Source organism: Gekko japonicus, unplaced genomic scaffold, assembly GCF_001447785.1.
Source record: "Gekko japonicus isolate JY-2015 unplaced genomic scaffold, Gekko_japonicus_V1.1 scaffold266, whole genome shotgun sequence".
NCBI classification, from domain to species: domain Eukaryota; kingdom Metazoa; phylum Chordata; class Lepidosauria; order Squamata; family Gekkonidae; genus Gekko; species Gekko japonicus.
Window position 1 is genome coordinate 6,029 of NW_015166428.1, and position 16,723 is coordinate 22,751.

At 44.2% G+C, this 16,723-nt stretch overlaps 1 protein-coding gene across 1 annotated transcript; it reads right to left on the bottom strand.

Moving 5' to 3' along the window:
• Window positions 1–1,531: 1,531 nt before the first annotated feature.
• FAM227B (family with sequence similarity 227 member B) lies at window positions 1,532–13,683 on the bottom strand (the record flags this gene model as incomplete). Its single annotated transcript, XM_015411778.1, has 7 exons — window positions 13,633–13,683; window positions 12,809–13,058; window positions 10,095–10,156; window positions 6,610–6,714; window positions 3,907–4,008; window positions 2,439–2,540; window positions 1,532–1,652 (listed from the first exon to the last, which is right to left on the bottom strand). Coding segments are annotated over exons 1-7 (793 nt in total), but the record flags the coding sequence as incomplete, so codon positions are not given.
• Between the last annotated feature and the right edge of the window lie 3,040 nt (window positions 13,684–16,723).

A 16,723-nucleotide genomic window follows, 5' to 3' on the forward strand; every position in this document is an offset into this window, starting at 1 on the left:
AGAACGGATAAAAGGAAGTACTTCTTCACCCAAAGAGTGATTAACACTTGGAATTCACTGCCACAGGAAGTGGTGGCGGCTACAAGCATGGACGGCTGCAAAGGGGAATTAGATAAGCATATGGAGCAGAGGTCCATCAGTGGCTATTAGCCACAAGGTATAGATAGGGACTCTGGGGCAAGTGATGGTCTGTCTTCTTGCTGCTTGGGGGGGGTCAACAGTGAGAGGGCTTCTAATGTCCTGGCCCCACTGCTGGACCTCCTGATGGCACTGGTATTTCTGGCCACTGTGTGTGGGAGCCTGGAAAATGAGGACTCTGCATCTTTAACAACCTCTGAAGCCCAAGAGTCCTCATCAAACCTAAGTGGAGGAACACCAAATTACAGGACAGCTGGCACCTGAAGCTGATCAGGCAATACCTGGCCCTAGCAGCTCACCACCCGACCTGCCGCCACCTGTGGACTGGCGACGATCGGTAAGCCCTGATTACTGACAGAAGCAAGGACTTCGCAAAGGAATGTTAACAAGATAACGAGCCAGCACAGTATTTGAAGAGACCACTGACTGCAAGCAAACTGTGCTGGCAACCTCGTCCGTGGACCAGAAGCTTTGCACCTCTAGCTCTGTGTTGACTCTTGACTGATCTCCAGGTTCCTGAAATCCGGTCCGTGTTTTGGCGATCCCTCTGGCTCCTGACCCCCGGCTATGCTTCTTGACTACGATACTGGACTCTGACTATTGGTAACATGTGACGACGGCTTGGATTTGTGTATTTGGAACTGTTTGCTTAGACTCTTGTTGCTCCCTCTGGCTGACTCTTGGACTTGCCTTTTGACTCTCCCTCTTTGCCCGGCCCCCTAGCACTGTCGTGACACCTGGTATTTTTGGCCACTGTGTGACAGAGTGTTGGACTGGATGGGCCTTTGGCCTGATCCAACATTGGCGTCTCTTATGTTCTTATATAGTACAGGCTTTACGTGTTCTTTTAACAGTATGTGGTGTAATGCCTAGACTAGAGTACACACAAAGCTGCCTTATACGGAAAGAAACCCTTGCTTCATCATGGTCAGTGTTGCCTATTCAGAACACCAGCAGCTCTCGGGGGCTTCAGGCAGAGGTCTTTCACATCACCCACTACCTGATCCTTTTTAACTGGAGATGCTCCGGGTTGAACCTGGGACCTCCTGCACGGCAAGCAGATGTTCTGCCACTGAGCCACAGGCCTCCTTGGACTACAACTGGCGAGACCTGGATTTAAATCTCCTCTGCCCTAAAGCATTCTGGGTCACCTTGGGCCAGCCATTCTCAACCTGACCTACCTCTCAGGATTGTTGGTGTCAAATGGAGGAGGGGACAACCACACATGCAACGTAGAGCACCTTGGGGGATGGGCAGGGGAGAAAAATATAATGAATACATATACACAATGGTAAGATAGCAAATGTTGTATGGATGAGAAAATACGAAGAAAGGCGCTTTCTGAAAAGTCTTAATAGCAAGGGTTTCAAAGCAAAAACATATACCACAGTACCTCTTATCCATTGGAAAATTAAATCCATTAGTTCATCTTTAAACTCATCACCAAAATGAGAATTGGGAAAAGCTTCATAGAAAGTAAGATAGATGGCTTGTGACAAGCAGTCAGGATACATCTGCCAGAAAATGAATTAAGCTTAATTTATGCAACATAAAAACATTTTAAAAGTTGGCAGCAACTACATTTAAAAAGCAAATAAAATAAACAATGAACTCAGAAAATTTAAATACATTTGAGTCTTTATGTGGGGGGGGGAGAGTACCACCTCTGTCAAAGTACACAGAAAACACACTAGTTTAACGCCTCGCAAAGCAATGTGGAAACTGAATCTGCCAGGTATATTAGCAAACATGGACAGTATCCATGAGGAAGATTCTATCTACTAACACGAACCATGGGAAGACCAAAGCAGTATAATCACCCTAGGGCAGCTGTATGCACAGTACCAGTGACCAAACAACTCAAAGTCCAAACTACACATTCTGGGAAGAAGTTATCCCCATGGACAGTGTGCAGCTGGGAAAAAATGTATTGTACGATTTAATCACAGTTGCATTTCCCTGTCCCTTTCTTTCCCCCATGGCATCCCAACGAAGCAGAACAGAGAAGCACAAGTGTGATATGTGGGGTTGGGGGGTGTCCAACTGTACTTTAGCAGGAAGGCACAGGCCCATATGGGTCCTCACAGCAGTCACTCACAACAGCACAAACACAGATGGGAGAAGGACTAGAAGGCAGAACACTGCTGCATAGAAAGGACACAATAGGTGGCAGATCACATTAGAGGACCACAGAGCAATTATTTTCCTTTGTTCACTTCTCAGAGAACTGGGAAAGCAGAATTAGAGCAAGACCAGTTTGTGTGTAACTGCAAAGTATGGATCATTATGTGCACTGTTACCTGAAAGAAAGGATCTTTTATGTAATTGGGAGTACTCAACAGAAGTGCCACAAAGCTGTCTGATATTCTGTCAAAAAGGTGATCCTGTTCTCCTTGGTCAGGCTTGAAATAATCAGGAAAAGGTATGGTCAGAATTCCCATTTCACATATTGAACAGCCATGCTTTGACACTCCAAGTAAACACAAAAGCTCTTTCAAAAATCTTGAAAGCTTGCCAGAGGCACAAGCCAAAGGACTTGTGGCTCATTCTTAACCTGTGGTTTGTTGCTTGTGGCCTAGCTGTGTTAGTAGGAACCGAGGCAAATTCCCTCATCGGGACATTAGCAGGATGTTGAAGTGGGCATCTGGATTAAGCCAGCATCACTCACCAAAGCCTCAAGATGGCTACAACTTTGAGGAAAGGTGAACAAAATCATCTAACCCTCCTATCTGTACTGTGTTTGTCTGAATGTCATGCTTGGATTTTATTGTCACACTGTTACCTGCCTTGGGTCCCACAATGATGTGGGAGAAAGGAGAGAGGTAAACATTTAAAATAAACAAATGAACAGGTATTTGGAACAAAGTTTGGACCAACATGAGACTGGGGGGTAAGGTCATGTCTATGCTCTTGAAAGATAGGGAGGTTACCAGACAAAAGGAGGACATCAGGAAGGAGAAAAATGAAACGTTTTCATTGAACCTTGCACCTCTCCCTGACTTCATGCCTCTGCTGTTACCTTTCCTGTGCTAAGCAACTGGTTGTCAAAAGCCTCTTTGATTGTCTCTCATACCAGCTGTGTTAACACATCATAGGCAGAAAAATTAAGGAAGATACAATTGTAATGCAAATGAGTATTCTAGCAAGTACAGTTTTCATTCCCAGTTGGAGCTCCATGAATGAAATGCCCAAATATTATGCAAGGATGACTGGGAATCAGATGTGAGCTTCCTAATGTATGGTAAAGGTAAAGGTTCCCTTGCTCGAAAGCCAGTCGAATCCGACTCTAGGGTTGCGGTGCTCATCTCCGTTTCAAAGCCGAAGAGCCAGCGCTGTCCGAAGACGTTTCCGTGGTCATGTGGCCGGCCTGACTAAACACCAAGGCGCACGGAACGCTGTTACCTTCCCACCAAAGTGGTACCTATTTATCTACTTGCAATTTCTTGCTTTCGAATTGCTAGGTTAGAGATGGGAGCTCACTCCATCATGCGGCACCCGGGTCTCGAACTGCTGAACTACTGACAGCCTGCAGTTCAGCGTCTTAACCACTTGAGCCACCGCAGCCCTTAAATGAGTGTTAGCCATTCCTTCCCATACACAAGGGAAGTTACTTTGTACTTTTCTCTCCAGGCCGCAGTTATTTTTGCACTAAAGTCCATCTAAGCAAGCTGAGATTCACTCTTGTTCTACAAAAAGAAACTTTACATATCCACATTTATTTTTTCAAAAAAACTTCAGGAATAAATATAAAACTTAATTTCTTTGTACCTTGAACTTCTGAAGAAACCACCACCAAAAGCAATCCTGTAAAAGTGCAATGGATGCTTCTGAGAGAAACAATTTCTTCAGAACTTTTAAATTAAGTCCATGCTAAAACATGAAAGACAGGCATACATGAATAATAAAATAAGGAACTGGAACTTCATTTATTTCCAATACTGTCATCAGAATCACAGCCCTCAAATCACATGAGTTTAGAAGGCGATAAACGTCAGAAAAAATTCTGATGGGCAAAGGAGCATTGCTCGTTGATATTATCAACTAATATTCTTTTTGCACCCATGAAACAAATAACTTGAACTTTAAAGGATAAATTGTACTTCATTAAGGACTATAGTACTGGTCTACCAGAATACTTGACAGCTCCACAGCTGTAACCTCATATAACCCTCCCCCTCCCCAAACTGACCCCAAATAATTGCTTAGGTCAATACTCATTTTCTCAAACAGCAAGCTATCGTTTTATGCTCTGTAACTATAGCATTTATTAAATTAGATTAAAAATTGCTTTTGGTTGTTAATGCTGCAGTACCAGCTTCCACTGAGGATTTTTTTTAACATCCTAAGTAATTTTTGGCTTCCAGAACATTATTTATACAAGTATAAACTGACACAAATTCTATACGAAGGCCTCTTATTTAAACAAAAAGTAACCCACATAAGTCATACACAATAACTGCAAACCATCAGGCTACCCCCTCCCCCTACCCATGGAAATGAAGTCTAGGTCTTCTTGTACTTGACACTACTTGGCCCTGAGCAAATGGCAGGAAATTAATAGTTACCACAATAAATAAACCTGACACTTTGTCAAAGTGTGTGAATTCCAGAAAAAGAGGGAGTCCATAAATTACATCATGCTTACGAATTTGCAGTTATTATCTCAGACAAGCATTGAACCACTGATTCAAAAAAATATAACTGGAAAACCGTAATGAGGAAACAACGAGGGGATGGTCTAAAACTCAAACATCACCTCTTAAGTCATGCATTAACAGTGCTTGAGGCATGCATTAATCCTAAACGCATGTCAAGATTGTTACAGTGCAATCCTAAAACTGGTTTCGTAGGAGTCAGCCCCACCAAACAAACCTGAGTAAGGTTCCTCTTAAGATTGTTCTGTAGGACTACTATTACCCCTCTAAGTTAGAGGACGTGGGCCCCAATCCACAGAACAGTGGGGATGGCAGCACTCAGGCCCGCTGAGCACTTGTTTGGTTATTGGGGTGGGGGGCTAGACACAATTTCACCACATGCTTCAAGCAGCTGATTGCTACTATATATACTGAGCATGGCAATTAAATATAGGGCAATCATGAGCACAGACCTAGTGTATCCCAAAGCACTATGTGCAGTTACAGATGCTGCACATGGTATTTTTAAAAATCAGCTACGGCCTTTTCCTTTGCTGACGTGGAGTCCCTTCTGGAGAATGACTAATTCTGGAGAAGGGTCAGATCATATCTGGTGATTCCCAACACCATCCCAAAATCTGAAAAACTAGCAGGAACAGGGCTACCTTTCTCCTGTGTTTTCAGACCCACTATTTTAATGTGTCAAACAGAAAAGATTTAATTGAGTGCATATGAGGCAACTAACTGAATAAAGATGTTCTAAGGATTAATCTCTAATTTTATCAAATCCTGATTGAACTTGACTAAAAGGGCAATAATAAACAGGCATACATATAGGAAATAGAGGGGAAAAGAATATCTGAATGTTTTGTTTATGATTATATCCGGGCTACAGCCTATGCCCTCTCCACTTTCTATTTGTTTTTTTAATCTATTATAAACCATTCTACATGTGAGATTTAATACTATATAAAATAGATGGAATTAACCACCAAAAAATGAGAATAACTCTCATTAGAGAGGATGCAGCAAATAGATTATTCCCCATACTGCACTGCAAAAACAAAGGAAATCAAGATTCTTTTTGTGCTGTACTGAGGGGAATATTCCTCCACACCAGAAAATCACTAGACAAAAAGAATCATGGCAGAACTGTATGTACAATCACAGCAAGATAACTTAATTGCAGAGTTTTATCACACACATCTACTGATAACTCAGAACAAGAGAAAAGAGACAAAAGGAACAGAAAATCCTGTACAAAATTCAGAAATAAAAGAACAAAACAACAAATGATTTTTAATGCATTCGTTCCACTTCAAAAATAAAGACAAGGTTACTTGGAACTCCAAAACTAACAGAGAAATTCACTTGAAGCAGAATTTTGGAAACATCCCTAACTATTTTCAGCTTTTCCCAGGTACTGCCTGAGGCACTACCAAAGCCTGCTAAATTAGTTTGGCCCAAAGATCATGGCAGGACAGAAATAATGTGTGTACTACAAACAAGTCCAGTTCAGCAACACCACTTCCAGCTCTATGAAAAGCTGCTGTCTGTACAGCGCCCTGTAAACAATTGAATAATCACGAACATAAGAATGAAAAAATACTGGATATCTCTCTGAAGTGAGCCTGCCAAAGCAAAAACAATGAAAAGCAATTCTGTTTCTAGATTTTTCAAACATCCTTGAAGTACACCAGGAAAAACAAAAACACATAGAAATTAAAACAGTGAAGCAGTTAAACACATAGTAGCTTCAGATGTAAGTCAAGAAAGTTGTTGTAGTATTTTAGATCATTGGTTTTTGCTACACAAGTTAAAATAACAAAGCACATACTTTGAAAGTTTGAACTTTTAGAACTGAATCCCAAAGCTGGGCAGCTTCTAGTTGACACGGCAGATCTGTAAGGTGATGTGACTGGAAACCAGGGAACTTGTAATTCTAAAAAGAAATGGACATTCACTTAAATAACTATCCTCTAATTATTTATTGTAGACATTATTTTATAAAGCAGAAGTGCCAAATACAGTCAGTTGGTGAAGTGACTGATATTTTAGGCAGAGATTGTTATCTTTGAAATGAGTACCCATAGAGAGTGTAAGTATTTCTGAGTAAATGAGTGCCAGCGTTAACAGCTAGAATGTCAAACGACAACAGGAGACCCAGGTTCAAACTGCCGCTCTCCCACTGAACTCACTCTGGCCGTGGGCCAGAGGCTATTTCTCAGACCAGCCTACCTCACAGAGCTGTTGGGAAGCCAAAACAGAGGCAAGAACAACAAAGAAAGTTACTCTAAGCTCTTACATGGTAGGACACAAATGCAGAAGACAGAAAGAGAGAATAACATGGAAAGAGGTAAGTGGGAAATATTATTCTATTTATCTGCACTGGAGTGCACACCTAACATTTTAAAAAGGGGGCAGCACAGTTACTCTCACGTTGCTTTGGAGCAAGAGAATCCACTCTAAAGTCCCCTGTCCCCCCATTCCACATGCTAGAACTTGCAGAAAATGCTTTATTGCCTATGAAAGGGCACTTGCAAAGGCTAAAATATGGTACAGTACCATATGCTTTGAAATGATTACTTGGATAAACAGAAGGTTGTATTCAACCAATTCCAGGACAGCTGCCTTGGCAAATCAAGTTAGAATTCTATATGATTTTGTTTAAACTAGCTTTTTTAGCTTGACTCTATCATCTATGCTACGGTTTAGATCCTTGTCTCTCTCTTATGCCGAAGGCCATGCACCAAATTAGCGGGAAGTCTGTTTCTCTTCTCTGTTAAATACGTGTGTGTGTGAGATCGCTTACAAACAAAAGTTCATTGTAGACTTCTCACTTTTCTCAACATTGAATTGGTGGATGGGGGCACCAAGTCATGATTTGCCTTCAGATGACAAAAACCCTTGAGCCAGCTCATGTTTTGTAACATGAAGTCATATAAACATACTTGGCAAAATTACCTCTGCTCTTTTACACCTCGAATCTTGCGTGGTTTCTGAGTCAAACTGAAAGATATTTAAAACAAAGGCACTGAAAATTCACGATAAAAACACTGTACAGTGGGGGAGGGATCACATAACGCCTTCTTCACTGACAATGGAAGCAATCCTAAGGAGGTCTACTCAGAAGTAAGTCCCATTTTATTCAGTGGGACTTACTGCCGGGAAAGTGTCCTTAGGATTGCAGTCAATGTTTAGAATAAAAATGCTGATTTCTGAAAACATATAATGAAGACATTGTGCAAAATTAAAACTGTGCTATCTTGTCAAATCACATGATGACCTTTGCAGTAGCAACTTTTACATTCTTCCATGTTTTCCTGTGGATTGAGATTTATTGTGGGATGAGGGTTTGCATAAACGACTCCGGTTGCAAAAACAGTAAAGACAATAAATAAATAATCATGCTCTCTTATCTACATAACTTCACCTGTACGGGCTTATATTTATTTATTGTCTTTAGATCAAAGTGGGCAGCTGTGTTGGTCTGAAGCAGTAGAACAAAGTGTGAGTCCAGCGGGGGCACCTTTAAGACCAACAAAGTTTTATTCAAGGTGTGAGCTTTCATGTGCACGCCACACTTCATCAGACACAATGAAATGGAATCACAGATCACAGTTGTCTATATAGAGGGTGGCTTGTCATCCTCTATATATTCAACTATGATCTGTAATTCCATTTCATTGTCTGACGAAGTGTGCGTGCACATGAAAGCTCACACCTTGACTAAAACTTTGTTGGTCTTAAAGGTGCCATTGGACTGTAACATTGTTCTACTGTTTTTGCAACCGGAGTCACAAACAGCCAACCTTCATTCCACAATAAACTTCATTCCACTGAAAAATATGGAAGAATTTAAAGGTTGCTACTGCAAAAGTGTGTGGGCTTTTAAAAACAGAATCTCATATTACAGGGCTTTGTTTTACTGTGAGCAGGGTGGGAGAATCACTGACTGTGAGAGCCACACGAAACACATTATCTGTCCAAGGCCTTCACTGAAAAACAACTGGGCATTGCCATTAAATGCCAAAACTTACCATTTTGACAATCGGTGCACTTTCCTAATTGAGTCTTGGCTGCTGCAGAGAAGTATTCAGACTTAATACCTTGAGTAGTGTGATTGTTGACCATTATTAGAACCTTACCTACCCTGCCACTTTATACCACCAGTTTGACCACCCTTTCAAAGACACTCTGTAACCGTGGTTTGGCAAGTGTGTTCTGAATTCTCCTTTCCCTGCTCCTCTACAGTCCTCTACAGGCGAGAGTGAATGCAAAAACCACTGTATTGACACAGCATAGCTATGCGATCCCTTTTTCCAACAGACCAAACTAAAGATTCCCAGTTTGGTTCCCGTGGGCACTAAGGAAACCCACAGATGTGTTGGCCCACTTGCCCCTTCACCAGAATGCCTCATCCCCGAAGCAAAATGCTCATCTTGACTTTCCTTTGCCTCTCTGGAACAGAAGACCCCGAGGGGCATCACCTCTGGGTCTACAGGGAACATTTGTACAGAAATAGCTGCCCCCCATCACAGCAGGATGCTTGGCCTGGAACTTCCAAGCTTTTGGGGATTAGCCCCACCCTCCCATGACAGCCATCTGTGACTGGTCCCAGCTCCCATGGCAGCCATTTTGTGGTGGCACCCATTACCCTCTCGTAAAATTCCTAAGGTGCCCACAGGCTCAGTGGGGTTGGGAATTCCTGGCCTGAACTTAATCTTATTCTGGCAGAACGAACTGGTTTGTGCTGCTGCAATTAAAGAAACAATTAACAAGACATCCAAGTTCTATTATTTCCCTGGGAAACCAATGATGTGATCCCTTAATTTCAGGAAAACTGCATTATGTTGAATACAACATTTTAGCACAGGAAACTATCTATGGCTCCTCCTCCACCATGACAGTGTTGCGTAAACGCTCTTGATAGGTCTGCCTGCATGGAAGCTCACCACATTAGGCTATTACAGTGAGAATAACCAGTTCATCACTGACTTTTATTGCCCAGGTGGGCTGGGGAGGGGACACCCTTGGCACTCAGTAGCATTGACCAAGCCCTCAGTTGCCGGAGCAGCATACTGCAGGGAGAAGGATGAGGACTAGTATCTCCCAGCACTGTCTCATACACAGGCCAATGAAGCCAGAAGTAATGCTGGCCAAGCTCGGAGCCAGGGTGGATCTGTGCCAGTTTTGGAATGCTGCCAGTATCTCACACCAAAGTTAGGATTTTTTAAAAGCAATTAATTTTTTAAAACTGAAAATAGGGTGTGCACATATGTGGAGGAAGGGTATACTAATAAAAAAATAAACTACCTTCACTTTCTTTTTCTTCTTTGTCATCACCAAAAAGTCCTTTGAAACAGCAGCTGAAGGCTCAACAGCTTGAAGAGAACAATAACGGATGCAACAAATTTAACATTTAACCCCTGATTGGCAGTCTCAGATCCAGTGTTTTGCCTCCTCTTTGCCTTAAGTTCCTTTCAAATTTGCATAGTCAAGGAATCTTCCATGACTACTATTAGAAAAGCTAGGCAGCTGCTGAGTCTAGGACTGCAATCTGAAGCAAAAAACTTGTGCTGAGGGTGATTATCTAGGGGGAGGGTTTAGGACTCCCCCCCCCACCACAACATTTTTTTCTCTTCCAACTGCAGCCCAGCCTTGTGTAAAAACAAAGCAAAAAACACCTCTAAAAAGCAGCACAGCACTATATGTTTTGCCCCCAAAATCACTGAAAATGGTTCATGAAATCTGGTAAATGGACTAGACTGGTGTCGAATTGATCTATTTAATCAAATTTTCTACAGCTGAGGATCTGGACCATGGAACTAGGGTTCCCAAATTGGGCCGGGGGGCAGGGAATCCCCCGCTTTGATGGCCCGATTTTCAACGGGACAAAAATCGGGCCCGGGGAAAACCCCACCCCCGCGTGCGCGTCACCCGGAAGTGACGTTGCACGCTGGGGGCGGGGCCACACCTTTTGAGGGGAAAACAAAGAGTTTTCCCCTCAAATGGCGTGGCCCTGCCCCCAGCATGGAACTATTCTAATTACATAGCTGGAGTTAATGATGGATTGCAGCCACAAATCCCGAACTAAAATGTCTCAAAAATTATTTCAAAAGAAAGCAGAGGTACTTGAGGGACTGGTGCCAAATGACAGAAAGTGAAACTCCTTTTGTTTGATCATTAAAAACATTGTGGTGCTTAAGTGGTTAAAACGCTGAAATGCAGACCGGAAGGTTGGTAGTTCAGCAGTTTGAGACCCGAGTGCTGCATGACGGAATGAGCTTCCGTCTCAGGTCCCAGCTCCTGCCAACCAAGCAGTTTGAAAGCAAGAAATTGCAAGTAGATAAATAGGTACCACTTCGGTGGGAAGGAAACAGCGTTCTGTGCTCCTCGGCATCTGGTCATGCTGGCCACATGACCACAGAAACATCTTTGGACAGCACTGGCTCTTCAGCTTGGAAACAGAGATGAGCACCGCACCCTAGAGTTGGATTCGACTGACTTTCGAGCAAGGGAAACCTTTACCTTTAGTGCTACAATAAACTGTTCTGCCATATCTTTAGGTGATATGTAAACTGGCTTTTAAAAGCACTTTGGCCATTCAGAATGCTGCTTCCCTTCTGGTCTGAGTCACCATGCTTTTTGAGTCTCATTTTCGGATCACCAATTCCATCAAAGAGGATACATCTGTTTTTTCCCCTACTTGTGCCAAATATCCCTGGCCTCCAAACAGGGTAATGGTGCAGACTTTGTTTAAAAATCCAGCATATTAATGAATGCAGATAAGTGGATGCAAGATGGCTTATAATGTATTATTTGCTTGTGTAGTGTCTTGTCTGAATGCACTCCAGACACAATGCTGGTTGCACGGCTGTGTTTAAAGGCACAATCTAACTGCATTAACATGGTGAAATTAATTTTCTACTGTGCACATGTACATCAGCATTGTTTACTGGATAGAAACTCAAGTTATCTTTTTCAATGTACATTGACCTTGAGGGGAGGATCTTAAAACATCTGAATAATCAAATAATTGGTTTACTTAGCATTGCACTGACTTACATGTAAGAACGTGCAGAGAAAATTTTGATAACTGGGTCTTTCACAGTGCAATCTTATGCAAAGACACTCCACCCTAAGCCCATTGATTTCACTGCAAGACAGCCAAGTTCAGAAAATACACTACATATACATATTAGCTTGATTCTTTGTTTGGGAAGGGGATGTGGCTCAGTGGTAGAGCATCTCCTTGGCATGCAGAGGGTCCCAGGTTCAAACCCTGGCATATCCATTTAAAAAGACCAGGCAGCAGGGGATGTGAAAGACCTCTGCCTGAGTCTCCGGAGAGCTGCTGCCAGTCAAAGTAGACAATACTGAACTTGACAGAATCAAGCATCTAACTCAGTATAATGCAGCTTTGTGTGTTCCAGAGGTCATTTCGGGGGGTAACGTGGGGGAACACAGTTCCCCCGGGTGAGGTACGGGGGGGGGCACATGATGAAACCCCGCCCCCTGCTTCCGGCCGCCCCGCTTCCGGCCCTCATTCAGCCAGGAGGACGCAGGAGAAGAGGGAAGGTAAGTTGCTTCCTCCCTGCCTCTCCCCACCCCTGCCTGCCTGGGGCCAGGGAGGGCCTTCGCGGGGCTTCCTTGCACTCCCGCCGGCCTTGCAGGTCCACCGCCAGGCCCCTCATGGGGCTCGGCAGTGGAGCTGCAAGGCCGGCGGCGGCTGGGACCGTTGGGGGCGGGGTGTGTGGCCTTATGACACACTTCCGGTGATGTCAGGGGGTGTGGCCTTATGACACACTTCCAGTGATGTCAGGGGGTGTGGCATATGCTAATGAGTTATGCTAATGAGTTCCCCTAGCTCTTTTTCTACGAAACGACCCCTGGTGTGTTCCTTCTAAATCATACACAGTACATGGTGTCCTTGGGCTTCCTTTCAGAAATGGTACATTTAAAAATAAGAGTATGTTTCAAAGTGTGAAACAGTCGGTTCTTTCTTACCAATAACTAAAGGGATAATTAGATACCTTGCTCCAGGAAATACTGTTCTTTTCCCTCTTCGCTACCTTCCAAATGAACTATTTTTTTAGCATGTTCATGGACTTTAATTTTACATTCCTCCACCTTCTCCTCCAAGTTGGAGAGCTTTTCAGTTGAAAGAGGAACATTGTCATAAAGATACTTAGCAATGTTGTCCAAGGAATAGTCATTTCTTAATGTAGCAATCAAAGGACGAACATCCACTTCTGGCCCGTAAGGGAATCTTGGCCACTCATCCTACAATAATCAGTTACAGAAAATAACATGATCATCAATTACGTTAAACAGCACTTCTGAAAAAAAATGTCAGAAACGCACTGTGAAGTCCAGCTTGTTTCAGCGGCGGAGATGCCTGGGGCCACAAAACATAGGCAGACTACTCATGGAGAAACACAGAGAAGAAAGTGACTTATACAAGGTCTGCTGAGGCAACTTCATGGATGAGCAGGGGCTTGAAGCCTGGCCCAAGAGTAGCACTCCATCATGTTTCTAACTGCATGATAAATTAGTCAAGTCAGACAAATTCTATGTCATCGATATCACTCCAGCTTAATTTGAGAGGCAATGTACAATGAAGCATATACAAAAGTAAGATGGCTTCTAAACCACCCTCAAAACCTACATTCCATCAATGTCAGCCCCAGGAGTGCCTCAACATTGAAGGTTTCCTGTACTTGCATTCCATAGCCTGAGGATCTGAAATACAATCCTCATTCAGACTGGCTTCTCAGCATTTACATACATAAGGTCCTCCCCGTTTATTGTCCTGTCCCTTCCCCACCATTAGGATTTTTCTTTAAAATGTACCTACCAAGTTGCAAGAATGTAAAAATTCCTCAAATGAACGAGGAGGTTCTTGCATTTTCTATAAACACACGAAGACCCACTTGCCTTCTGAAACAACAAAAACCACATTAAGAAAGAAAATGCATTTTATTACCTGCTTCATTTAATAAACAATAAGTTTGTATGCCTACATTCATAAAGACTTGGTTAAGAACCAGCAGCTACTGAGATTTCCTTTCTTTTCCCTAGATTTAACAGCCATTTCTCCTGCCAACCTAGCAGTTCGAAAGCAAGAAATTGCAAGTAGATAAATAGGTACCACTTCGGTGGGAAGGTAACAGCGTTCCGTGCACCTTGGTGTTTAGTCATGCCGGCCACATGACCACGGAAACGTCTTCGGACAGCGCTGGCTCTTCGGCTTTGAAACGGAGATGAGCACCGCAACCCTAGAGTCGGATTCGACTGGCTTTCGAGCAAGGGAACCTTTACCTTTACCTTTTTAACAGCCATTGCTATTCACCCACAGTTTCTCACACACACAAAAGTGAGGATGAAAGTCAGTTCCCTCTTGACACCACAAAAAGAAAAACTGCCACATCCCTCACACAGTTCACCAATCTACTTGACAGCAGATAGCGCAGGGTCCACTTCTCAGAAAGTGTTGTTAGCTGTTTTATCCAAGGTGTAATATATTTGTGTCACGCAGTATTGTTTTGGGGACATGCTAAAACAAAATGAACTAGGGAGTCGACTTTGTTAGATCGCGCTAACAAAGGACTCGTAGAGTGATTCAGCAAGTGATTCAGCTTTATTTAGAAGTAACGAACAAGCACTAACTCAGTAAGAAACCAGAACAGAAAACAGTGGGAGCTTATGCTCCTTTTAAACATAACCGGGCTAATGTAGCCACGCCTATTTACATTTAACAACCAATGAGGTTGCTAGGATAAAGACCAATGGGAGTCTTTCCCTCCTAGGGAATGGTATCGTTCTGATTGGTCGCTGTTACGAAGCGACCAATAGGAAGTTCGCTCAGAGGAGCCCTGGTCTGGCTCGAAGCTTAACATGGGAGTCCTATGAGGTGATTCATGTAATCATTTCAATACATTACAATTCCTCCCCCCTAAGTTAAGCCATCATCCCAATTGTTTTATTATTTACATACATTCAAGTCATGCTGTTGTACATCAACTGTTCCAAAATACCTTATTACAATCGTAGTCTTTTAGATAAGTCGGCATCTGCCGCGTACGCTGAGACCTGCGAAGCGGTGCAGGCTCTATGGGCACACAAGGTTGTGAGTCACTGTGGGGTTCACTACAGCCTGGTTCAGGCACCAACTCTACTGGGATTTCAGCCCCGCACACAGGGTTCTGCCCTGACTCGGGGACAGTACCGGGCCTTTCGGTACTCACCGCCTGCTCTGGGGGTGTCCACTCGACATCAGGGGATTCAGCCGTCGGAGAGTCAGCGCTGTCCCTAGCCCAACGTCTCCTTAACTGATCTATGTGGCGCCGCCATATTCGACCGTCAGCTAACTGCACCACATACATTCGAGTACCCACAGAGTCGGATATAACCCCAGGAAGCCACAAGTGCCCGTTTGCATAATTTCGTGCGAAAACCTTGTCCCCTTTTTCAAACATGCGCACCTTCGGTTGCGCAGTGGTACGCTCGGACTGATCTTCTGATAGGTCTGGGTGCATACGGTTCAAACGGGTCGTGAGTCTCCGCCCCATTAACAATTCGGCCGGACTACGGCCTGTAGCACTACAGGGGGTGGTGTGCTGCAGCAAAAGAAAGGAGCCCAGCCTCTGGCTCCAGTCCCCTTCGTCCATTTTACCCAGGGCCTCTTTGGCCGTCCTGACCATCCGTTCGGCTTGGCCATTAGATGCCGGATGGAAAGGGGCCGAAGTCATTTGGCGTATGCCATTACTCGTGAGGAAGAGCCTAAATTCCTCAGACACAAATTGAGGCCCGTTGTCACTGACGATGACGTCAGGCAACCCGTGGGTGGCAAAAAGTCGGCGGAGCGCATGGATCACAGCAAGTGATGTGGTCGATTTCATATGCACGACCTCCAGCCATTTGGACATAGCGTCCACCACAATTAGGAACATTTGCCCTTGGAGAGGGCCAGCAAAATCTATATGCAATCTGGCCCAGGGTTTACCAGATGACTCCCAGCCTTGGGGTGTAGCTTGTGGGGGATCGGGTCTGACTTGCTGGCATTTGGGACACCCTCGTACCCATTCTTCGATCTCTTTGTCCAGCCCCGGCCACCAGACATACCCTCTGGCCAACGCTTTGGTGTGTACCATACCGGGGTGACCCTCGTGCAGCGACTCTAACACTCTCGTCCTGAGTTTGTCAGGAACCACCACCCTGTTCCCCCATAATACACAGCCCTTAGAAATGGATAGTTCATTTTGACGGCTTTTGTAAGGGCCGAACTCCGGTTCAACGCTTCCAACCGGCCACCCCCTCCAAACCCAGTTTAATACTCGGGACAGCACGCTATCCTTGGCCGTGTGTGCTGCAATGTCCCTGGATGATACCGGGGGTCGAGGAAGCTCCTCAATTGCCAAGACCTCACAGGCGGGGGCAGGGTCTGCGCCAATGTCCGGCACCGGGCACCGGCTGAGGGCATCCGCATGCCCAATCGCTTTCCCAGGCCGGTGCTCTAAGTCAAAATCATAAGCCTGCAAAAATATCGCCCATCTAAGCATGCGTGGGGACATGATGTTTGGCAATTGCTTATCGGGCGCAAAAATCCCCAGTAGCGGCTTGTGGTCAGTGACCAGCAAAAATCGTCTGCCAAAAATAAAATCATGGAACTTTTTGACAGCCGCTACCAACGCCAGACCCTCCTTGTCTATCTGGGCATAGTTCCGCTCTGCCGCAGATAGTGATCTAGAATAAAAAGCGATAGGCGCTTCGCTCCCATCAGGCATCAGATGGCTTAAAACTGCGCCTACTCCAAACGGTGAAGCGTCAGCAGCTAACACCAGGAGCTTGTGTTCATCATAATGCGTGAGTACGGCATTAGATGTCAGCAGCTCCTTGACTCCCACAAAAGCCTTTTCCTCGGCCTGCCCCCACTTCCATTTTGCCTC